We start from the raw sequence: 25,905 nt of genomic DNA, 5'->3' as shown, positions 1-25,905 counted from the left end.
CTAATATACCCACCCCTCACGGAATGACCTTTAGTCATTATAAAAAAAAAAAAAAAGAATAATACATGGGGGTAAGTCAGGGGAGTTCTAAGGCTACAGGTGTGATTTGCAAGCCTAGATAACAGAATTGCATTGTTTATCCCTCTAGCAAAGGCCATTCTAAAAATACGCTCTCTCCAACTTCATAAAGCAACAGAGATGGCACTCCTCCTGATGACTTCCTTTTCACCCTCCCACTGTCACTCCAGGCTCTCTCAGTGACCAGTACTCTGCCCACTGTCCTTCGATGACAGGCTGGCTTCAGAATAAGCCCAGGTGTGAGTGTCATGAGCGACTTAGATTTGGTGTTAGGGATTTCTTTCTTTTTTCAGTGCCGGCTGTTGGGGGTTGGGGTTGGGGATGGAGGAGACCTGCCTAACAATTGCCAAGAAAAATCAGCAGAAATTTTTCTAAGGCCCTATTCTGAAAGAATAAGTAAATAAAAACCCATAGTGAAAATCTTGACATGAAGGCTGATTATATAAGTGGCATTTACCAAAGCTGGGTAGAATCACATTTGCTTTGAAGGCCAAGAATTTTCTAATCTGATATGAAAATTGCGGTCATTTGTCAAAAGTGGCAACGAGATGCTTCTGTGTGATAATCTCCCTGATAGTCCAAACAACATCTTCTGAAAGCTAATAAATACCTGCACCCAGACCACTGCATTGCCAACCTGTGCAGAAGGTTTGACTGGTGTTGGGAAGGGGACTAGCTGTGGCTACAGTGTAGTTTCTGGATCAGCCAGCAAGAGTGAAACCTTGAGAGAGAAAGGAGGTGAGCAGGAATGACTTCTCTTCTCTAGGGATCTAATCCATACCTTTATGTCAGTGTTTCCAAACCTAAGATCATGCAAGAGACCCGATGAGCCAATTTCAAATGTTATAGAAAACATTGAAAAAATATACCCTTATAAGGTAAGTGGTTCCCTGAGCAAACTAAATTGACAAATTTAATTTCTTTGCTCTTGTTTGAAAGAAGACCAAGTTGATACCGTAACATTGATCATCTCCTGTAAAATTAATTATGTTATAAAATTTTGTGATTGACAAAATTTGAAAATAAATCATTAGTTAAAAAAATTTTTTTTTCAAAATCTTGCAGAGCACATAAGTAAAGATAAAAATACAGAAACTTGATGGTATAATGATTGGGGGCCACTGGCCTTGGTCATTCATGATTTTTGGGGTTCTTCTTCTCATCTCCTTCCCTATTATTATTCCCTGACAGTGGGCATCCCAGACAGGACCCTGCCCTGATTTTCCAGTTCTTGTCTTCTCCAGATGTCAAGCATCGGGCTGAATGAAAGGTGTTTTGCTTCCTTAGAAAAGAAGTAGGACTTTGGCTGCTCAGGCTGATGCAGAAGGGACCTTTTTCTCAAAAAACTTAGAGAAATGCTTAGAAAGTATGCATTTTCCCCATCATGTAAATTTTATTAACTGATATTTTTTCCAGCTTTATTGAGAAATAGTTGACATACATTACTATATAAGTTTAAGGCGCACAGCATGATGGTTTGATTCACATTTATTGTAAAATGATGAGGATAGGCTCAGCTAACATCCATTTTCTCACATAGATGCAATAAAAAGAAAAGAAAGAATAAAGGAGAAAAAAATTTCTCCTTGTGATGGGAACTCTTAGGATTTATTCTTTTAACAACTTTCCCTTAGATCACACAGTGAATTTTAAAAACTATTGTTCAATGCAGAGCACAACTCAAAAAAGAGAAAGGAAGGGAAGAAGGGAGAGAGAAAGAGAAGCAGCAAAGGAGACAGGGAGGGAGGGAAACAAGAAAAAGAAATAAAAAGTAAGAGGAAGACACAGAAATCCCCAGATTTCAGAAACAATAAGGGAATTTAAGAGAGAGCAGAAAGTAAAAGCTGATGCTACAGTAACCCATGAGATTTTGAAAACCCCAGGCTGAGAAAGTAACTGAAAGACTGGTCTAAGATCTCAGAAACCCAGAGATTAAGCCAAAGCAAGTGTAGATTTGCTGTGCAGGCACTTCCATACAGGAAGAAAAGGGGAGTATGTCAGAGGGGAGACGAACCATGAGAGATGATGGACTCTGAAAAACAAACTGAGGGTTCTAGAGGGGAGGGGGGTAGGGGGATGGGTTAGCCTGGTGATGGGTATTGAGGAGGGCACGTTCTGCATGGAGCACTGGGTGTTATGAACAAACAATGAATCATGGAACACTGCACCAAAAACTAATGATGTAATATATCGTGATTAACATAACAATAAAAAAATTAAAAAAAAAAGGACTCAGTGAAGGAAGAGAAGACCATGGTAAAGAAAAGTACACACCTAGACTTTCTGTAATGACATATGACTTAAGCCACATGCAGTGTGAGTTAAGAGTCAATGGAAGAAACGAAAGTAGACTGGTGGTTGCCAGGAACTGAGGAGAGAGGGGGATGGGGAGGTAGTGCTCAATGGGTTCCAAGTTTCAGTTTTGCAAGATGAAAAAGTTCTGGAGCTGGATGGTGGTGATGGTAGCACAGCAGCGTGAATGTCCTTCATGTTGCTGAACTATATTCCTAAAAATGGTTGCGATGGTAAGCTTTATGCGATGTACATTTTACCACGATACAAAAATGCTATATAAATATGTGGCTAAATACAAGTAAATAAAAAATTAATAAATACAAGTAAATATTGGCTGTGTAAAATAATAAAATTAATTTATCATGGTCTTTTATATACAAAAATTGCAAATGGACAAGCGTCACTATCCTTACTTCCTTCTAAAGAGTACAGAATGGAAGGGAGAGGGAAGGGTTACAGTAGACAAACCTGATAAACACACCTAAGCCAGGTGATCAAGGTCAACACCATCAGGGATAAGTCATGTTAAGAGCATAGACCCTTGATATGATGTGATGAGAATAGCACTTTACCTCTGTGATCTTCTTCCACAAAACCCATAACCTCAGTCTAGCCCTCAGAAAAACACCCAACAAATTGCAACCAAGGGGTATCTACAAAATAACTGACCACAGTGTTCCTCAAAACCGTCAAGGTCAGCAAAAACAAGGTAAGTCTGGGAAATTGTCACAACCAGGAAGAGTCTAAGAAGACATAATAGCGAAAATTCACTGAGCAGTAATTATGTGCCAGGAACAGAACTAGCTCATTTAATTACCATAATAAACGTACAGACAGATACTAATATAATTTATATATATATATGGGGAAACTGAGGCATGGCACACATACACAACCTGAAAGGTAACACAGCCAGTAAGTGGCAAAGCCAAAATATAACAACCAAGCAATAACAAACCTGGAGAAGGTTTAGGAGTAAGGCATAACTAATACACTAGTCAACAATAATATATATGATCGGTGAAGATATATTGGAGCAATTTATCATTGCTATATCATGCTATATTATTTAATTCAGACAAACATACTGGTGACATTTTAATAGCAACCCCTAAAAGAATAGAAAGTGTGCAAGTTTCCAAATAGTGGAGGGAAAGACAGGGAGAGAGTGAAAGAAAAACCAGTAAATCTAATGAAAAGCAAAAAAAGAAAAGGAGAAAAAAAAAGAAGCAAAAAATAGAAACCTTAATAGAAAAAAAGTTAGAAAATGAGTAAAATATAAGTAATCACGATGCAGATAAGCAGAACAAACACCCTTGTTAACTGATATTGTAAGATTCAATATTTAAAAATCTAACTATATACTGTTTACAATGGAATCAACTAAAACACCATGACCTAGATAAGTAAAAAGTAAAGGAACAGCAAAAGAGTAACCAAAAGAAAGTTGGTTCCATGATATTAATATAAGATAAAATAGACTTGCATGAAAAAATCATTATTAAGGATAAAGGTCTCAAGGCTCAACTATATAAAGCAACAAAAACTTAAACTATATAAGCCAAGCTGATGGAAATTCAAGGAGAAATCCTGGTGGAAGATTTTAATATATTTCTCTCAAAAACATCAAGCAGATAAAAAACTGGTAATGATACATTAGTTTTGAAGAGCACAATTAATAAGATTGCTCTAATGAACATATATAGAACCCTATTCCTGGGGAAAGGAGGCTAATATATTCTTTTCAAGTCAACACTTTTTTTTTTTAATTAACTATGTAATATTAACCAAAAGTCTGTCTCAATGAATTCCAAAGAACTGGTAAACCATGTTTCACAATCACTATGTAACAAAATTGGAACTCAATAACTCAATAATAACTTCATATTTTGGGAAACTTAAAGAAAGCTATAATGATTTAAAGAGCTAAAGAAGAATCATAATGAAAATTCCAACATATTTAATTGGATGGCCATTAAGGCACTATTTCATTTTTGTTTAATTTTTTTATTATGTTACGTTAATCACCATACAGTACATCATTAGTTTTTTTATGTTATGTTAATCACCATACATTACATCATTAGTTTTTAATGTAGTGTTCCATGATTCATTGTTTTTGTATAACACCCAGTGCTCCATGCAATACGTGCCCTCCTTAGTACCCATCACCGGGCTCACCCATCCCCCCCTCAGTTTGTTTCCCGGACTCCATAGTCTCTCATGATTCATCTCCCCCTCTGAGTTCCCCCTCTTCATTTTTCCCTTCCTTCTCCTAATGTCCTCCTTATGTTCTACAAATAAGTGAAACTATATAATTGTCTTTCTCTGCTTGACTTATTTCACTTAGCATAATCTCCTCCAGTTCCATCCACATTGATGCAAATGTTGGGTATTCATCCTTTCTGATGGCTGAGTAATATTCCATTGTATATATGGACCACATCTTCTTTATCCATTCATCTGTTGAAGGGCATCTCGGCTCTTTCCACAGTTTGGCTATTGTAGATATTGCTGCTATGAACCTTGGGGTGCATGTGGCCCTTCTTTTCACTACATCTGTATCTTTGGGGTAAATACCCAGTAGTGCAATTGCTGGGTCATAGGGTAACTCTATTTTTAACTATTTGAGGAACCTCTACACTGTTTTCCAAAGTGGCTGTACAACCTTGCATTCCCACCAACAGTGTAAGAGGGTTCCTCTTTCTCCACAACCTCTCCAACATTTATTGTTTCTTGCCTTGTCAATTTTTGCCATTCTAACTGGTGTAAGGTGGTATCTAAATGTGGTTTTGATTTCAATTTCCCGGATGGCTAATGATGTTGAACATTTTTTCATGTGTCTGTTAGCCATTTGTATGTCTTCTTTGGAAAAGTGTCTGTTCATGTCTTCTGCCCATTTTTTTGACTTGATTATTTGTTTTTTGGGTGTTGAGTTTGAGAAATTCTTTACAGATCTTGGATACCAGCCCTTTATCTGTAGTGTCATTTGCAAAATTTGTATGGAACCAGAAAAGGCCCCGAATCGCCAAGGAAATGTTGAAAAAGAAAAACAAAGCTGGGGGTATCACATCGCCTGATTTCAATCTATATTACAAAGTTGTGATCACCAAGACAGCATGGTACTGGCACAAAAATAGACACATAGATCAATGGAACAGAATAGAGAGCCCAGATATGGACTGTCAACTCTATGGTCAACTAACCTTCGACAAAGCAGGAAAAAATATCCAATGGAAAAAAGACAGTGTCTTCAATAAATGGTGCTGGGAAAATTGGACAGCTATATACAGAAGAATGAAACTCAACCATTCTCTAACACCATACACAAAAGTAAACTCTAAATGGATGAAAGACCTCAATGTGAGACAAGAATCCATCAAAATCCTAGAGGAGAACATGGGCAGTAACATCAGCCACAGCAACTTCTTTCAAGACACATCTCCAAAGGCAGGGGAAACAAGAGCGAAAATGAACTGTTGGGACTTCATCGAGATAAAAAGCTTCTGCACAGCAAAGGAAACAGTCAGTAAAACAAAGAGGCAACCCACAGAATGAGAGAAGATATTTGCAAATGACACTAAGGCACTATTTCAAAACTGTGGAAAGCAGTTAAACCAGTGCTTAGAGAGAAATGTATGTTAGAAAATAAGACAGTCAGTTAATAAACATTCACTTCAAGAAGATAGAAGAGGGGCGCCTGGGTGGCTCAATCGGTTAAGCATCTGCCTTTGGCTCAGGTCATGATCTCAGGGTCCTGGGATCGAGCCCCACGTGGGGCTCCCTGCTAATTGGGAGCCTGCTTCTCCCTATCCATCTGTCCGTCCTCCTGCTGTGTGTGTTCTCTCTCTCAAATAAATAAATAAAATCCTTTTAAGAAAAAAAGAAATTGAAATTGTTAACATTTATGAAATCTGAGAGGAGATATGCTAGTGTTTATTAGTCTATGTATCTTCCAAATATTGGAGGTCTTTTTCAGTTAAAAAAAAGAGTGGGCAAAGAAAATATTTAAAGAGAAACATTAAGAAAAGGAAATGAAATCTACTTTTTAAGTTGTACATAGGATCAGCCTTAGGTCCTTCATCTGTAGAAGGGATAATGGTAATTCCCACCTTCTAGACTCAATGAGAGTTGCACATCCAGCACTTAGCTCAGAGCTTGGTCCAGCATGCTCTAGAATGCTAATGGCCATTACTATTTCCTCCTAGAGTTGGAAAAAGTCTACTCTCATCTTCACATCAACTGGATGATCCTACTTCATTTACGTCCTAAAGCAAGGGTACTCACTGCTACTGTCAATTCTTAAAAAACAGAAAACAAAAAAATCCCAAAAGCATCATACATTTGTAATTAGTAAATGGATGCTACGGTCATGAAATGTAGAACAGTGCTGAAGTGTTTTCTTACTGTAGCCACTTGAAGGCTGCCTTGTCTCCTTATAACTCCAGTCACTTCTCCCCCAGAGTGCTGCTCCGCTTGGATCCCAAGTCAGTGAGGTGGTCATCATCAGTATCAATCCTGACACTACAGTTTTCTTCAACATGACATGCCCTGGATTTTTCCTCATTGCAATTCTAATAGGTATGTGTTTGTTTACATTATGTTTGATTCATATAACAGCCCGGCAAGCATATTGTCATTTATTTTGTTAATAAGGAAATAAGGCCCAAATAGGGCCAGTGATCTGCCACAGATAATAAGGCATACCTCAGAGGGCTGTTTTGAGGATTTAAAAAGGTCATGTAACCTAATTGACACATAGGAGACATTCCATAAATACTGGTTCTCTCCTCCCTTCTCCCAAGTGTGCAATTAATGTTTGTTGATATATCATTCAATTAATGTCTGTTTATTATATTAAATGAAAATACAGGGCACAGGGTTCTTTTGGCATATATTTTGCATTTTTATCAAAGATCCCTGCTTCATAAGTTGAACCACTGGGTTTTTTTGCAACAACATATGGTAAAGTTCCAGAAAGATAATCAATTAAAAAATTCCTCTAACTCTTCATTTGTGCCCCAAAATGACATTCAACTGATTTTATCTAAAATTATTCAACTACGAAAGATGAATTCACACTTTCCTCTTTCAGAAAAAGAGTAATCGCAGTACGAAGCACTTGATGAAATATTTCTTTGTTCAAACGTGCTGCCTGAAACAAGTGAATTTGGGATGGCTAATGGCTATATGGTCTGTGGTGATGAGAACAGAAATATAGCCTTTGAAACACTTCTAATTATATTTTCCCACACATATTAATCAAAGTAATAACTCAGAATAGTTTCAACAATATTTTAAATATATTCCTTTTAAAAGATGCCATTCAGAAGAAGAACAATCACACAAGCATCAGTGGTCATCGTCCTCAGTTTTCTATGCATGAGGATTTTCTGAGAATGCCTGAAAATTGTAGGGTTTTGACCAAATTAAAAAAGAGAAAGATTTCTTGAGACCTCAGCCACCAGGGTAAATTGTAAACGGTAAACACTAGATTTGATTCTTTGTTTTCCCCACCTTGATTTTTTTTTCTATTTTTCAAGTTACTTTGTAGTAGATTATGTTGCCCTCAACAGCTATTTCCTGTTTTTACTATTTTTTTCTTCAGGTTTATTATAAATCTTTGATATACAGTGTTACTAGATTAAGGACATTGACAGTGAGAACAAAGGGGGCAGGAAAAGATGAAGATCTCTCCTTTCCCATGTCCTGTGAGTGTTACTTTAATTCTGCATCATATTTATGAAGCATCTATTAAGTGACCTCTATGGCAATGAGAAGAGAATTAGCCTTATATATACTAAGGGATGGTGGCTATACTGGGATGATGGTTTCAGTTTGGCTCACTGCAATCTGCTTTTCTTTTCTTATGAGCACTACTCTGCTGTGGGGACGTCCCTGACCAAGCTAACCTATGCAACAGGATATAGTCAGAGACAGAGTCAATCCTGAGATTATATCCTCTGCTGCAATATCCATCCTTGCTGTTTTGGCAATTAGCATCTAACAATAATAGTTGTTGTTATTGATAACCTAGTGGGGGTCAGATACTGTCTAAATTATTTCAAATTATCCTATCAGCTATTCAAGATTACAGTGTTCCCATTGTAAGGAAGAGGAAAGAGATCTATAAGATTAAATAATTTGTCCAACATAATACAGCTACTAACTAGCATAGAAAGACTTGACTCTGACATACTCTTAACATGGAATATATGCTTATTCTGCTATACAGCCTGCCTGCCTCTCACTTATCTGCAGGTTTTGAGTTATTTAAGGATTAAGGAAGGAGATTTAAAGGGTTGAAAAGTCCATGAGACCTGGGTCACATGGTATAGTCTGGAGATGCTGGTGTCTGGGCCATGGGCTGAATATCAGCTTATCAATAACGATGATCCAATATGAGGAGGGCATTAGCAGCACACACATAAGTAATCTAATAATAGCCAACTTCTTTCAATACTTTATTTAGCCTGTCATCGCTAGCACATGCCTGGTAGAAACTTTCCATTCCTAGAGCTTGATTTTGAGAATGTTCACAAGGTTGGAGGGGCCTAAGAATGAATTAAATTAACCCTTGTCTCACAGGACCATTTTAAAAATCCATTTAACCATCAGATATTTATAGTATATTTTCTTGTTTCTTTGTTTGTGGACCTCTCTTTTTAGGCAGGTTTACTGGAACAAAATTCATTCTAAGCTGGGTAAGCCACAGTTTTTGCAAAATGCATCATTAGCATGATGCAGAGAAGTGTGTAGGCGAAGAATAATGCCACATATCTGGAAACCCCATCACTTCCTCTTTGGTATATTTAGCATAGCGAGGTAGAAGCTGGCTTGTCAGCCTCACAGCAAACAAAATTTGCTTAGTAACTCCAAAGCTGTGGTTTTCCAGACTCTATATAGCTGGGATCTCCCCAGTCCACTTTTGCTGTGTCTCCATTCTGTTCATCATACTTCTTTACAAGTTAAAGGATGACACCTATCTGGTATCTTTATTTTAGAAAGAACTCCTATCATGTCAATCCCATGCTTAAAGTTTTCCATGGCTTCCTCTGCCTCTACATAGCATCAACTCCAAACTTTAGCTTTGCATCGAGTGTCCTTGACAAACTGACCCTCACCTTTTATTTGACTCCTTTCCAGCCAGTCCTCACTCACCTATTGCTCTAGACTTAGAGAAACATCCTCCACTCCTCAAAGTATGTACTTTCATGAGCTCTAATTTTATCCTTTCTTCTCCTACTTTCCACCCATTCAAGGCTTAGCTCAAAAGTCTTTGTCCATGGGAGGCCATTGCTGCCTATGAGTTCCTTGATGGAAGGACTTGTATTCTATTCATTCTATTAGGCTGACACGATATAGGTGTTCAATATTTGTAACTGAAATAGATCTCCCTGTGAGCCAATTTGTGCAACATTGTGATGATACTGCCTTAACGAAGTAGCCTACGTTTTCCAGACGGTCCTGCCTCGGACGTCTACGGATCCCGTTCTTGGGTGGGAGAAAATCCACTAAGGGGCACTAAGCATACCATTATTAAGTCTTTCCACAATCCTTCTTCTCCAGGATAAATAATACCAAAGCTTCCGATTCCTTTAACAACACATTTCTTAACTTTCTAAGGGCACACAGGCCAAGTCAAAGCAGACGTGGGGGAGGAAGCTGAGCACGCTGTGGGCAAAGGCGCCCCTGAGGTTCACCTTTCTCAGCACTCATCTGCCTTCCGCCCAGGCTTTTTGTCGGGCAGGAAGGAACTGCTCACAGTCTGCATGCCGCCGGGCCTGGGTCTTGTCTATGTCTACACAGAAATGGTATATTCTAACTAAATGATAAAATAATAACAGCAATATTCATGCCAGCCTCAGGCTCTAAAATGTCTACATAATCTCCCATACCACATCCAAACTAAAAGGCAGAAGAAATTCTAAGTGATTCATTTTACTTCATCTCATGGACATATTTAGAAGATCAGTCTACACACAGTTTGTCTTTTTACACGCCAGTGGAAATGTCTATGTCGGCCGATGAGGTGTAAAGACGCTAAGTATTTTAGTGAAACTTATAAATGTGATTAAACCTCAGGAAAGCTTCTCAGCAATTCCCAGCCGAAAAAAATATGTATCTGCTACAGGTCTTCTGGTAAAGTGAGACATGCCACTAGAGTAAATAACATATCTGAATAAAGAAATGAGATCATCCTCAAAAAACCATGAGAAGAGGCCACAAATGCCAGTAAAGCTACTTTTAGAAGTGTAAAAAAAAAAAAAAAAAGAAGAAGAAGAAGAAAGAAAAGGAAAAGAGTAAGCATATTCTTAGAGTCTAATTCTTCTACTGTTCTAGGTATTTGTCTCATTATATACAATTATAAAAAGTCAAGACCAAAATGTATTCAGAAAAATAAAAGCAAACCACCATCTACACATTAAAATTCAAATTAGTGAAAATGAAATTTAATGTCGGGAGAAAATATTTTTTTAAGACTTAAAACAAGTTAATTTCTTAGTTCCAAAGCAGATGTATTATTCCCCAAAGGTATTATGGAGGACCAGTGATTTTAAGAGGATATCTTTCCCAGGGCTATCAGTCTCCCTTCCTGTGTTCACAAAATAATTGTGGAGGAAGAGCATCCAAAGCGAGAGTAGGGAGATTCTGTGGCATGTTTTAGGATAAAAATTGCCTCTAGAAAAGAAAAATGCTACCCAATTCTGATGCCTTTGGGGTCATGGAAAAACCTGGTAGAGAGCCCTTAGCCTACGTCAAACATTTCTGATAATACCACATTCATTTAAATAAAACAGTCTCAGATATCGTGGATAAGAAATTAGCTGTTGGGTAGAGTTTGCACATGGGTACAAATGTGCTTCAAGAAGAAATACAAGAATAATCTCTACCATGCCAATTAAGGAAGCACTGAATTGTTCCATCTTGTCAATATTCTGGCAACCACAAGATCCCAAATATAGCCTAGAAAATCTAGAATGAAAACAAATCCAAGGCTATTTGTACTCAGTTCTATAAAGTGTACCTGAGTATGTATTTTGTACTCTTCTTCAGTTCTGTCAACACCAGTAATGCCCCCAGAGCAGTGTTTCCCAAAGTATACTCCACCCACGAATATGTATACTCTCCCAACAAAAGTTTTTTGATGAATCAAGAAAATACCAAGAGGGAGTTTCCTAAATTTATTTGACTATTCGGACATTATTTTTTCCTATATAACATCTCACTATCCTGAGGATGAGGTTCCCTAGAAACAGACTGGGCACACTGTTCCAGGAAAACAGTATTACAAAATACATATGAGTAAGGACTCAGGCTGCCTGGATTTAACTTTTTTAGATAATAGCTGTGTGATCTTGGGCAGGGTACTTAGCTTTTCTCTGCTTTAGTTTTCTCTTCTGTAAAACAGATATAAGAAGTGCATTCACAGCTTGGAGTTGTCAAGAAGAAAAGAGTGTATGTGCATAGTGGAGTGCTTAGCGCAATGTCCACGACATAGTAATATTCTGTAAATGTTAGCTTTTAGAACTGTTATTATACTCAGAGGTATGGCAAAGCCCAGCGGGGGAGGTCCTTTCCAAGTGAGATTGCCTCTCTAGTCTGGGCTAGTGCCAAGCTGGCTTCAGGGCTCTAGCTGTCTCTAGCTCTACCTCTTAGGTTTCCATTTTATTGGAAGTTGTTAATTTCCCTTGCTTGGTTATTCTGGATTGGACTTCCTGGGACTTTTCCAAGGGAGGCTTGACTGAGGAGAAGGAAATCCTCTTCCTGGGTGGATGCCTCCCTCTAAGATAGAATCCACTGCATTTGAAGTGGGTGCCTAAAGCTCTAACTACACCAAAACCTTGGCACTCATGTGGCTGTGTGCCCTTATGTACTTCTCTGGGCCTGGAGGGTTTGATGACTCCTGCATAACTCTTCCCACTTCCCAACTCTGCCCTGTCGTTCCTGTTGACACAATGTTAATGATAATGGCGATGCCAAGACTCTTTCCTTTGGCTTTTGAGGGGTTTTTTTCCCCCCTGATTATTCAAATAACACCTTCTTATTATAAAAAAAAATCTAACGTTATATAAAAATATTAAATAAAAAGTGTACATTTCCTACAATTTTGCAAATCCCCTCTTCCGCTACAATCCCAAGATTGTTACTGTCAATAGTTTTCTCATATTTAATGATGTGCAGGACTGGAGGCTCTACACTCGGCCAGGAATTCTTCATTGTGTCCCTTTAGAAAAGAAAGCTTCAATATTGCCTTTGTGAAGATGCCCTGATCCAGCCACACCGTCCCCCACCCTCCCTTCATTAGGTGTCCAAAAGTCACTTGTACATACTTCAATTAAAAAATTTAAAACAGTTTCACGGCAATTTTTGAATTCAATGTCTCCCCCACTTCAAGGATTTTGGGGACCATGTCACATTCCTCTTTGGTACAAGGCACCTGGAAGGCTGACATGCAGTCTGGTGCACAATAAGAATTGGCTGAGTGAATGAGTGAAAGGATATATAAATAAACTATTTTTCTAACACACAGACTTTCGAGCCCTATAATAATCACAATCAGGACACTCACATTTAAATTTCTCAAACAAGATGCTTCACATATATTCCACATTTCAACAACTAAGTGGTGCTATTAATTCTGATTTTCTTCCTTTGTTTAGGTCTGAAAACTCAAAATTCTAACTTCACAGAAAATGGTAAAGTTGGAAGAATTTTGGGATGGATGGTGGCTTATTTTTCAAGTGCCAAATGAACATTCTGAAGCATAGCATCTTTGACCATAGGCTTTGTTCACTGACACCAGAACATTCTAGGAAATGACATTTCAAATAAACAGTTTCGAGTCCAGTAAACCACAAACACAAAGAAGTATTCAATAGCATTTGATAGCAAATAGCCGTCTGTTGACAGTTGCTCAGGAATGACTGATTATATTTGGAAAGCATAGATATCTCTTCTGTTAGATTAATTGAATATAGTTTTAGCTGATGGCCTGGGCAAAAGGGTGAATCCATTACAATAGGGAAAGAAAAGAACAAAGGAAAAGAGATAAGAAGGATGGATCTTAGAACTATATTCCTAAATATCAGAAATCCTCTCTGGACCAACACTTCAAATTCATGAGCCCCACTGAGGGACTTTGACATGCATGCTGCGTGACATATTGTTCAAGGAACATCAGCCAGAAAGAGTTACTTTTCTTGGAAAAAAGATTACCACAGAGCATTTGTATTTCACCACTTAAACAGTTTGGGCTTAATATAACTAAGTAATATAATTATGAACCCATTTCCCAAAGTCCTATTTCTTGTTCAAGCATACCAGTAATTTTCAAGCAGAGCTCATATGTCACATGTTGGACCCAGTTCCTTGCATTAAAAAACATAGGCAATCTACAAATAGAAATCCACAATCTAATTTTAACTTTAAAATTAAAGAGTTAAGACTCAATGGGTACAATCACAGGAAGTGAGGTACAGAGCGGAGATTGGGCATTTGACCTAAGCTGGAAGCAGAGGCAGGAAGTGAGAAGGAGAAATTCAGATTCCTCCCAATTTAGTATGAAAGTAGAAAAAAGTGAAGGGGTCACAGGATTTCCATCATACAAGAGACAGCAGCTTAAATAGTAAAGAGAAAGCATTTACCATAGCAGCTGAACATAGAGTTACATCAGTATAACTAACATATTACGTGAGGAAGCAATATAATTACTAATGGAGGTGGGGGTAAAAAAATTACCATTCTCCCTTACATAAAAAATATGGCACTATCAGAGTCAGGCTTACTATATAATAAAAGCTAACATTTATTGAGTACTTGGGTTGGGTCAGGTACTGTTCTAAGTACATTATATGAACAGACTATTGAATTTTCAAAGCAATTCTATGAGATAGGAACTACTATTACCCCAATTTCACAGATGAGAAAACTGAGGCACAGAAAGGCAAAGGCCATATGCTTAGTAAGAGGCAGGGCCAGGCTACGAACTCAGGCAGTCTGGCTCCAGGGTCTTATGCTTTTTTTAACAGTATGCCATGCTGCCTCTTAACACCGACTCAAAAGAAATATTACTTTTGGGGGCACCTGGGTGGCTCAGGCAGTTAAGCATCTGACTCTTGGTTTCAGCTCAAGTCCATGGTCTCAGGGTCGTGAGATGGAGTCCCACATTGGGCTCCGCAATCAACATGGAGTCTGCTTGAGATTCTCTCCTTCTCCTTCCTCTCTCTCTGTCCCTCCCCCCAGTTGCTCTCTCTCTCGCGCTCTCAAGTAAATAAATCTTTAAAACAAAAGAAATATTACTCTTTATTTCAGAGTTTTATTCATATGTTCATCTAGGTTTTCATAAATCTATAGGAAAGTTAAGTCCTGAATTGAAGGAGACTGGTTACTAGCTATCAAAAGCAACAGAAGTCAGTGTTAGAAAAAGATACTCAATTCACCTTTGCATGGTGTTACATTTATCTGTGCAACTGAATCCAACTCAACAATGATTTAGGGTGCCATGCTGAGTACTAAAAAAGTAAGATTCAAAGCCTAGAGAAGATACCACTTTTACTCCCATCTAGAGCAGATAAAATACTCCAGAAGCTTACAGTTAAAAGAGATGAAGAAAATGAAGACCAGAGAGTTCAAATGACTTGCCTGAGGCCAAAAAAGGAATTTGAGGCACAGAGGGACGTAAACTCCATTTCAGATGGGTCCAGTTCTCTTTTCGTTCTACCACTGTTTCTAATCAAGCTGGCTGAACACATCAAAATAAAATTAACTTCCTAAATGCATATCTGGGCCCTATAAGGAAGAAAATGTTTGATATCTGCTTGTCTCATGTCTGGAACCCACTTCATTCTGGAATGAACAGATCACCAAGGGAATATTTTTATGGGAAGGAGGAGAGGACTCACATGTAAAGTCTCCCAGATTTTCTCTGAAGAATGTATGTTTTGGGGTTTTATTTACTGGACAATTCATCTCTCTCAAACCTTACCCAATTCTAAAAGCAGACCTTGAAATTAGATGCATACTGGCACCCACATGAACAGGTGCATGCATATGCTCCAGCTCTATTCTAAGGGTCTTAAGAAGAGAAGACATGCTTTAAACCTTTCTGTATGCCCAGCTTTTACAAACTGCCTTTACACAGTGGTGTTCAGTATGGAAGTGATGTCAAAAGTTTAAGTAACTTCAATGTAAGGTTTCCAATGTAAGGTTTTCTTTCCCCCAAAAAATGGCCCTGTATCAGGTCTTTTAGTGATTTTTTTATTAGATCATTTCAGTGACCAATTTTATACATTCCTCCACCACCAGCCCTGACCTGCCAAGGGACATTTAGCAATGTCTGGAGACATTTTTGGTTGTTACAACTTGAGGGGGATGGTGCTCATTGGCATCCAGTAGATAGAGGCCATGGATGCTGCTAAACACCCTGCATGAGACAGACCCCACAACGCAGAATTATGTCGCCACAAATGTCAGTAGTCCCAAGGTTAAGAGACCTATTTACCTATTTAAAAGTAAAAAAATGTACAACCACCTTTCCATCTCGCCACTTTTAGAATGCAACTAATACATAAATAAAAATGGTACACCAAAGATTTGCCCCAAGCAAGATCATTTCAGCAATCTATTGTTAATATGACCAATCATTTAAAGGGCTTATTTACAGGATTGGAAGGGTTCATTAAACACTAGAAGAAATGCATGAATTTAAACACATATGTATTTAAGTAAGCAATGGAAAGCCTTCACCAAAGAGGATGTTCTCATCTTTACCATATCTGAAGCGGGGGCATTCCATAGTCACGACATAAAACCTTCTGTTGATGAGGCATTTTACGGCCACCACTGCTCTGACTCAGATGTGGAACTCCGACTTCAAATTGTTTCATTATTTCTAACCTCACTCAAAATCTGCCTTTTGGACCAGCACACAAAGAGGAAATGTATGTTTTTTTATTTACAAAGAGGGTCATCAAAAATCGCTTTCACTATTAGCTTTTCCTTTTTACTCCTGTCCATCTTCCCCATGTCTAGGTTCACCTGGAAGTTCCAGTTCTTCAGCCTGGATTCCTTATTGTGGGTAAAGGGATCATTCCTTCAGTCTAGTGTTGCTCTCTTTGACTTCCGCCATGGAAAGACAGCCGCAGTAAAGCTATCTTAACAGCCTGATAATGTCTTTAGGATGAACAAGGAAAAGGAGGCAGGGGGAGCTGCTGACTTTTCTTTGCACTTGGTCATGGTTTCCTTACATAGTCTCTAGCTGATGTGGTTACATTTGCTACAAGTTTTATTTGCTTGTTCATTTTCCCTAATGGCTGATCATATTTGATACTTTGGATGTCTGGTGTACACTTGAATAAAAATTTCTCTCTTTAAGAGGACAAATTCATTCTTTCCTGAGAATCAATGGACCAAAAACATACAGACCTCAGGAGGATCTTTGAACATATCACAGTAACTTACCTGTTCGGTATTTTGTGTGTTGAGTTAAATATGTCACTACTGAGATCCTCACACATTGGTTAACGACTTTCTAAATATTTACCAAGATCTTTAATAAGTGAGAGTGCTTCCCATGATATAAAGGCTCCGCCACCATCATCCATGGCACCCTGCCCAACGTCCCAACTGTCCAGATGTCCACTGACCAGTACAACCTAGAACAAATAACAAGAGAAAAAACATAAAACTAAGCAGAAATGACATCAAAGAGGAAGCATTCACAGTCATTCCAAACACAGCTATGAAACTTTTATATGTTCTTTTCTATTTTTACATCTTAAAAGATTTGTGTCATTACCAGTGGAAAACCTGATAGAAGGCATTACAGAAGGGGTGGAAGGTCATCCTAATAGTAATAAAAATTCTCACCTTGTACTTCTCTTTATTAATATAACTTTGAATACTAAAGTAAAATGGTTTATTACTGACCAACGTTTGACAATTTTATTACATGGCTTAAAACATAAATGACATAAAATAGAGCTCAAAACTTCAACCATATTCTCAGCTGTCCCAAATTCTAGCAGACATATAACAGACATGTGTTGGATTGAATTCAAATGAAAAAGTGAGAATATTAATTTTTAAAAAAATGATTATGCTTTGTGTATTATAAATCACTCTGGTGTTGAATAAATATACTGGAGTTACAAACTAGAGTCTCAACAAAGAACTTTTTTAAAAAATTCAATTTACATAAGTGTTAAGTAAGTCTACAGATTATATTATAAATTTTAAATCACCATAGGTTTAAATTTTTTTCAAGAATCATTAGTAATTTTCTCCAGGAAAATATAAAACATATTTCAATGTAACTAAACTTTATGAAAACATCTTAAATGAAGCAAGTAAACTGATGCTCAGTTAATGGGATATCCATATGCAAAAATTGTATCTTGACCTCTATTTCATACAATATACAATATCAAATCAGATGAATTACAAATCTAAATAAAGATGTTAGAGGAAAGCACAGAACAGTTCTGTCAACTTGGAGTAGGCGAAGATTTCTTAAACTGAACTCCAAAAGCACAACACATAAAAGAAAAAAATAATAAACCAAACTTTTAGAAAAATGAGGAATGTCTGTTCATCAAAAGACCCCAATATATGAGTGAAAAGGCAACCAAGATATTTACAGTACATATACACAACAAAGGAACTATACCCAGATTATATAAAGAATTCCTATCAAACAGTAATAAAGAGAGAGCCAATTGATAAAAACATGGGCAAAAGACCTGAACAGACAGACAACTCACAAAAACAGATATACAAATACTAATAATCATATGAAAGGGTACTCAGGTTCACTATCATCAAGGAAATATAAATTAAACCACATTCAATACATATCCACCAAAATGACTAAAATAAAAAATGCAGAAAATGTCAAATACTGGTGAAGAGATGGAGCAACTGGAACTCTCACACATTGCTGGTGTGAGTGTAAATGCTTACAACCACTTCAGAACACTGGCTTATCTACTAAATCTGAACATACACACACCCTATGCCCCACTCCTATATATTTGCAACAGGAATGTATGTGTATATATACTTTCACCAAAAGAGATGTACTAGAATGTTCAGAGTATTCATATTAAAATGCCCCCTCCCCCTCCCCCAAAACAAACTATTTAAATGCCTGTTAACAGCAGAATGAATAAATTGTCTTGTATTGATCAATAGAACACTACAGAGCAGTAAGAATGAACAAACACAATACATGATCAATGGAAATGAATCTCATAAACATAATGAAAAATGAAAGAAACCCAACACAAAATAATATATCATGTATAATTCCATGTATATAAAATATAAAAACAATCAAAACAGGAGAATGCTTATCCAAGGTGAGAAGGGTTAGTGACATGAAGGGGGTACAAGGAGAGCTTCGAGGGTGCTGGTCACATTCTGTTTTGTGATCTGGGTACCAGTTACACAGGTGTGCTCAGTTTGTAAAACAGCTTATCTTGTTATACACTTAGGATCAGTGTATTTTTTCTGAGAATATTACATATCAATAAAAAGCTTTCAAAAGTCAAGCAGATTGATGTCTATGTACAGAATGTAGTAAGCAAACCAAAGTTGAACCAATCTTCTTGATGAATGAAATAAAAATGCCCCATGATTTTAGGAAAGCAGGATTTGGGTTCTGAAATATCAGAGTGACCTCTTGGTGCTGCCTGTTTCCCCAAGCAGCTGCAGGATCTCCCACTGAGTCTGTGTACACACACACACACACACACACACACACACACACACACACACACACACACACACCCCCGGTTCTGAAATATCAGAGTGACCCCTTGGTGCTGCCTGCTTCCCCAAGCAGCTGCAGGATCTCCCATTGAGTCTGTACACACACACACACACTCACACAGACCCGGCCTACATGACTTCACTGTAGTCACAAACAAATACAACGCCTTGTAACTAACAAGGCTAACAAACGGCCATGTAATGAACCCAAATGGATTGTTTCTAAGGAAAGAAATAAAAAAAGAAGACTAAAGAAGAAACCATGTTGCAATAGCAGGAAATTCTGATTCAGAAACTGGCGTAATCCCATGTGGGATGTACAAGCCAATTAGCAATGTTCTCACCATCCTCAGAGCCATTTTCCCAATGAAGTTAGAGTTTCAGTGGATTAAAAGTGTCAAAATGCATTTTAATGAACTTTTTCCCAGTTAACACATAAGAGTAACTAAGATCGAGGCAGCTATTATTGTATCCTTTAGAGTAATTGAGGTTACTTTATAATCACACATCTTTATGTTTTCTAAAATGCCTACATTATCCAACCCAGAATTATTACTTAAATAATTAAAGATGGAGAAAATGGTTTTGAATGATAGGAAACCAAATGATATCCCATAAGATAAGGTCTTTGGCACAGTGCTAGAGAAGAATGGTTACAAACCATTTAGATTATGAGAGCTTATTTTAATACTTTTTAATCAGAAAATGTATCGGGGGCCACCATGGAATAGCAGTTATAATTTTGATACAAAAACTACTAGGTAATGACAGTTTAGGAGCATTTTTAATGAACTTGAGTTTTCCTAACCGTAAGAGCTCTACTACCCTTAGAAAATAATAGTGTCCAAGGTCTCCTTCCTTCCTGCAGCCTCACAAAGGATAAATCAGTAAATCCTACAAACTCTCCATGCCTTGTGTCAGTGTCAGGCAGAAATGAACACTGCCTATAATACATTTGGATCTGATTTAGGAAAACGAAATAAAAACAGACTACCCAGAAACACAGAAAGCTCCGGTTTCATGAAAAAGAATCACCTGATAAAAGAGGAAAATACACAGTCCCTTCCCTGCTTCTGTTGCCTGACGTGGGGCCCTTAGCGCAGTAACAGGGCCTAGAACCGACAGAGGAGTGGGGCACCCGCTCATTCACCCGAGGCAGGCAGAGCACCGACCAATTCCCCAGCCGTCCCACCTTCCTTTTCACCACGTCTTCCAAACACAGTCAAGAGCAAAAAGTATTAAAACCATAGCAGCAGCAATAGGAACCACACCAAAATAATTAGGAAGGCAAAAGCGGAACTGCCATGGTCTGAGAGGCAGTTATTTGTGAGGCACGCATTAGCCCTGACTACCAGAGACTCGGGCCTGGGGGTGGGGTGGGAGAACCTAGCACAGGAGGGCAGAAATGCACTGGCTGGAAACCTGCTGTGAGGAACAATTTGACTGGCCCTGGCGCACAACCCCCTTCGGGCCCGCTGTGGGTCTGAGAGCACAGATAAACCAAATCAAGGGTAGACAGAGAGCTGCCTCAAGGACAAGCCCCTTACTTCTTTGTTATTGGTGCAGATGGAGACACTGAATGCAAACAGATTTGCCTGACTCAAAGCTGAGTAAGAACATAATCAAAATGGGGCATATGAAAAATACAGAACAAGGAGAGAAAACAGCCTCAGAGCAAGCACATTCTTATGAAAACAAGCTAATATAAGATACTGGAGAAAATGTCACATCTTTGGCATTCACTGCAAGCATTCATTCAACAATCTGTATTGAGTATTATAGGTCAGAGATACAGAAATGAAAAAAGTAACTAAATAGTCTCTCTTAATGGCATTATCATTCTGGTAAGGGAGGTGGACAACAAATAAATGCAATATAATGGTAGTTTTAAGAGCTATTAAAAAAAACAGGACAAAGGAAGGAAACAGAGAGTGGTGGTGGCAGGGAGAGGGACCATCAGTCTGCTTCCTCTTAAACTGGACGGCCGCAGAATTCTGTGCCCACCCTAACTATGAGACAAATCTGGATAATCTACAAAATCGTCACTTTTTAAGGCCCATCAGAGATCTCAGGTTGTGATTCAGCCAGAGGAGCTGAATTCCAGAGGATAACAAGCTCATCCAAGGAGAGATGGGACACGTGAATTGTTTGGCTTTTTGCAGTGACAGGAGGAAGAGTGACAGTGACAACAGATGGAGGTGACAGACCCAAGCAAAGGGCACTGGCTAAGGGGAAGGGGTAGAAAATTGCACTCCCACCCTGTACTGACACTAGGAAAAACACGTATGTCTCTGGGGGGAGGTCAGGAAACCTGCTCACGCCCACAATCCTGCACTGATGTAAAGCAGGGGGATGGGTGTGGGCTACTTATTCCCAAGACATATGGCAGAGTCTGGCTTCCACAGGGGCTGGGGGAAAGCAGAAATGTTGAGAAAGCTCCACTCTTGACTTCTAGCACACGGAGGGGCAGGAGAACGAAGAAACTACCCTGTCCCCACCAGGGGCCTGCAGTGAGTAACAAGCACTGCAGTAACAGCTTAGAGCTCAGGGAAGGGCAAGAGCCCAGAGAGAAACACCTGCTGTGGTGCAGACATATGGAGTCAGCTGAAAGTGGAGGATGAAGCAAGACACCGGGAAACCTCCTCCAGCAACCCAACCGCTACAGAGACTAAAAACAGAGTAACAGCAACCCATGCCAGACAAATGTGAAGCAGGTGAGCACCAAAGGTAGGAATAGAAACAATAAAATCCAAACCTAGCTCAGCTATGAAAGACGGACTTAACCACCCTCATACCAATGGCCTGACAGAAGAAGAGGCATAACCACTTTTGGACTCACATACTGTTCACCTCAGGCTCTCCTGTTCTCTTCCATCTGCTCTCCAGCATCCAACCAAAGTTATGACGTATAAAATAAGCAAGAAATAAAATGATCCATTGTCAGGAAATAGAGTATTCAATATGATACCGTAGACCCAAATAGAGCCTGGATATTTAGAGTATCAGATGAGGACTTTAAAATAATTATGATCAATATGTGAAAAATCTAGTGGAAAATATCGGGAATTTCATCAGAGAGATGGAAATTATATTCAAAAAATCAAATGGAAATGAAAAATATAATTATGTATAGATGGATTAAATACTTAAATGAAGTAAAAAATTAAAACTTATGTAAGAAAAAATATCTTCATGTCCTTAGGGGAGGGGGAAGAATTCTTAAACAATATATAAAAAATGCAAAGCATGAAGAAAAGATGCATAAAGTCAACTATAAAAACTGAAGACTTTGTGTTCATTGGGAGAAATCATAGGATGAGAGGAGTTGCTACAAGTTGGGGGAAGATATTTATTATACATATAACCAAAAAGTGGTTTATATTAAAAATATATAAAGATGAGCAACCCAACAGGCAAATGGAAAAAAAGACATAAACAGGCATTTCAAAGAAATTATGAATGGACACAAGCATTTGAAAAGATGACCACCCTCATTATTTGTGGGGAAACAGAAATTAAATCCTCAATAAAATCCCACTCTGCACCTAAGTGGAAAAAAATTTAAATCTGACAGTATGAAGTCCTGGCAAGGATGTTGAGCAAAAGGAATTCTCATGCACTGCAGGAAGGAGCAGAAAATTGTTAAAACCCTTTAGGAAAACTATTAGGCATATCCTTTTAAAAGTTGAGCATATGTGTATCTCACAACCCAACAACTGCACGTTAGGTGCATATGTTAGATTAATTCTGGCGCTTGAGTTCTTGGAGATGTGGGTCAAAATGGTCAAGCTGAAGCAATCGCAAGGCCTCAAACTGGAACCAACCCAAATGTCCATCAACAGGACATCAAGGATAAATGACAGGATAAATAAATTGTGGCACAGTCATACAATGGCATATTATAAAGTAGTGAAAATGACCTATACCTACATCTATCAAAATAAATGAATCTCAAAACAAAAATACTGAAGCAAAGCAAAAACAAAAAAGGAAATCACAAAAGAAAGAGAATACATTTCAAAATTTGGCTGAAATAAAAAATATAATCTTTAGCAATGCATACAAAGATAGTAAAATCATGAAGAAAAGCAAAGTAATGCTAAACCAAAATCAGGATAGTTTTTATATCAGATGGGGGTTGGGGCAGAGTGGAGATGATCAGAGAGGGGCATACACAGATGATTCAAGTGGGCTTCTAAGACACTGGCAGTGTTCTTTCTCTGAAACTGAGTGGTGAGATCATGTATAATCCTTTCATTATCATTCTTTATGCTGTACACACGTTAAATAAAGTCTTTTACAAGTGTGCGATATTGAACAATAGCAAGAGTTATCAGGGATGTACCTTTGAAGGCATGGGGCTCAGATGGTTTTGTAAGTGAGTTCAAGCAAACATTACAGGTCAGATATATCTCATCCTAATTCAGCTGTTGCAAAGCAAAGAAAAATATAGAAAATGTCTGTATTTATTTACAATCATAATCTTGATTCTAAAACCTGAAAAAGATAGGATCCCCCTTGAAACCAACTAGAGATCAAAGATAAATGTAAAAATCAAAAATCACTTGTATTGAAAGCTATCGTGACAATGGTTCCATGGTCTTCAAATGCCCATAGTAAATGGAAGTTATATTTATACCAGATATGCTAAGAAAAGACCACTATTGGCTCATTCTTATCTTCTTGGCATGCTTAGTTTTCAACATTTTGCATTTTAAACTGTGAGTTGTATAAGTGTTAATCTAAACCTGACCGAGTTCTTACTGATTGATCCTTAATAAACAGGATGTCCACTTAACTATGAAGCATGCTTCATTTTACAAATGTTTTGCTCAATCAAAAACCAGAAAGACAACTACTCAGTGTTTTTATTTTTTGATTTTGTGATGTTTTGCTTTGCTTGCAGCTGCTTCATTCTCTTGGTCTCATTTTATTTGGTGTATTTTAAGAGGTAGCAGGAGGAGTGTCAGGGTTGCAAAGTTCATGGTCTGGTGCATTTCCAGACACAGGAAATCCCCAATCCAATTTTCAACAACAAAAATCATTAGATAGTTGAAAAATATGACCTACAAAAAAAGGAGGAAAAAAACTCTCATTATTTGGCCTTAGAGAAGAAGCCAAGAAGTGATCTAATAATGGGCTTCAGCCATGACAGGGCCATCTGTGGAGGGTATGAGCAGCAAAAGATACAGCAAGGGAACCAGTTCTGGGCTGTAGCAGTGACCGTGACGGGGTCATATACACGATCAAGAATTTTCTGATGGAAGGCTTTTGTAGAAGTTAAAAAAAAAATGGCCAACAGGGGAAAGGTTATGGAAAATTTCATTCCTGGGAGGGTTTCTAAAACAGGACACATTCTTAGGTCTTACATGGAAAGCTAACTATGAAGAGATAAAATCTTTCAAGGCTCCACCTAGTCCAATATTCCATGTCAGCTCTCAAGAATTCTTCTTCTTACCACTTTAAAGTGGAAAATTGTCCTTTGAAAAATCTCCATAACCTCAACAGACTTTTCCCTGAGCATCTCCTAGATAGTCTGGCTGCCAAGATCTTCCCACAATTTAGAATCTAAACACAGGTGGGCAGGCACTTCCTAAGAAATCCATGTTTTCGAAATCCCTGCCAGAGACAAAGTCTTGGCTTTCAGAGGACAGTTGCTGAATGTATTGTGCTATTGCCCAACACAGACAAAAGGGACTATGTTTGAATAAATATTGTCCTCCCCAGTGAACAGACTAGGTGGTCTACTGAATAAACCTAGGCTCCTGACACACAGGGTGTGTTCAGAGGCAGCACAGCAAACATCTGAGCTCCTTTTGAATTAATTTATATTTAAGCTTTATTTAGTGAAACTGTTGGGTATTGATTGCTTACAGGATACAGACTTCTTTCACAAGAAAATGAACCACCTGTCCAAATGCTCACCCATCACCACAGCTACCCCCGAAAGGAGCTGTTTCCATCCCTGAGTGTCTCTTCTTACATGTGCAGGGCACTCAGGTTGCCTTCATAAAAGAAAGATTGTGCCTGTTCCTAGTTGAATAGTCTGAGCACATTGCTGATATCTGAAGATAGGACATGAAGGGCCTAATTTATCTGTGACTGACAAAAACCAAGCCTTAGGTAGATTTACAAACGTGATTGCAGTGTATTTGTAAGAAATGGCTGAAATTGATTCAAGATTGACTTGCAGATCGGACACAGGAGAGAGTTTCTGTGGAAGGAAATCATTCTGATTCAATGAAGGTAAGTGGATTTCATCCAGAAGTCATGACTGGTTGCAACTGGAGATGATAATCTTTTAAGTGAAAGAACCGTGTTCCTGAATCCCTTCTCCTCTGGCCTAAGCAACCACAGGATAAGGTGTCTCACTTAAGAGGATGGGAAGAGTAGAAAGTTTGAATGACAGTACTGTATTTGAACTTCCCCAAGGGAGGAAAGGGAGACAGAGTTGAGGCACTTTCTATCTCAATAGTGATCACCATGCCCATGGTCAAATCCAACTATGGTACAGGGCATAGCTGTAACTTCTCTATTCTGACAGCCATTCACTCATCACTATGTTCTAAGCTTTTGTCAGACATGGTGCATAAGATTAAAAAATAAAAAATAGAAGCTTTTGGTACTTTGATACCAAATTTTCATTTTTCAATTGAGACAAGCTAATAGAGGTATCATCATTATAGAAGATGAGGGCCAAGGTGCTGCCTATGGAAGGAAGGAAGGAAGGAAGGAAGGAAGGAAGGAAGGAAGGAAGGA

At 38.3% G+C, this 25,905-nt stretch overlaps 1 protein-coding gene across 1 annotated transcript in view; it reads right to left on the bottom strand.

The window, feature by feature from the left end:
- Window positions 1-25,905, bottom strand: part of CPQ (carboxypeptidase Q) — a 456,203-nt gene that overhangs the window by 151,831 nt on the left and 278,467 nt on the right. The window contains exon 5 of the mRNA XM_025870877.2: window positions 16,919-17,030. Within this exon, the coding sequence (XP_025726662.1) occupies window positions 16,919-17,030 (112 nt within the window). The remainder of the gene's footprint in view (window positions 1-16,918; window positions 17,031-25,905) is intronic.

The sequence above is a fragment of the Callorhinus ursinus genome, unplaced genomic scaffold (assembly GCF_003265705.2).
Source record: "Callorhinus ursinus isolate GAN/ISIS: 27379988/994484 unplaced genomic scaffold, GSC_fseal_2.0 scaffold5, whole genome shotgun sequence".
NCBI classification, from domain to species: Eukaryota; Metazoa; Chordata; class Mammalia; order Carnivora; family Otariidae; genus Callorhinus; species Callorhinus ursinus.
This window is presented reverse-complemented; position numbering and strand designations above follow the sequence as displayed.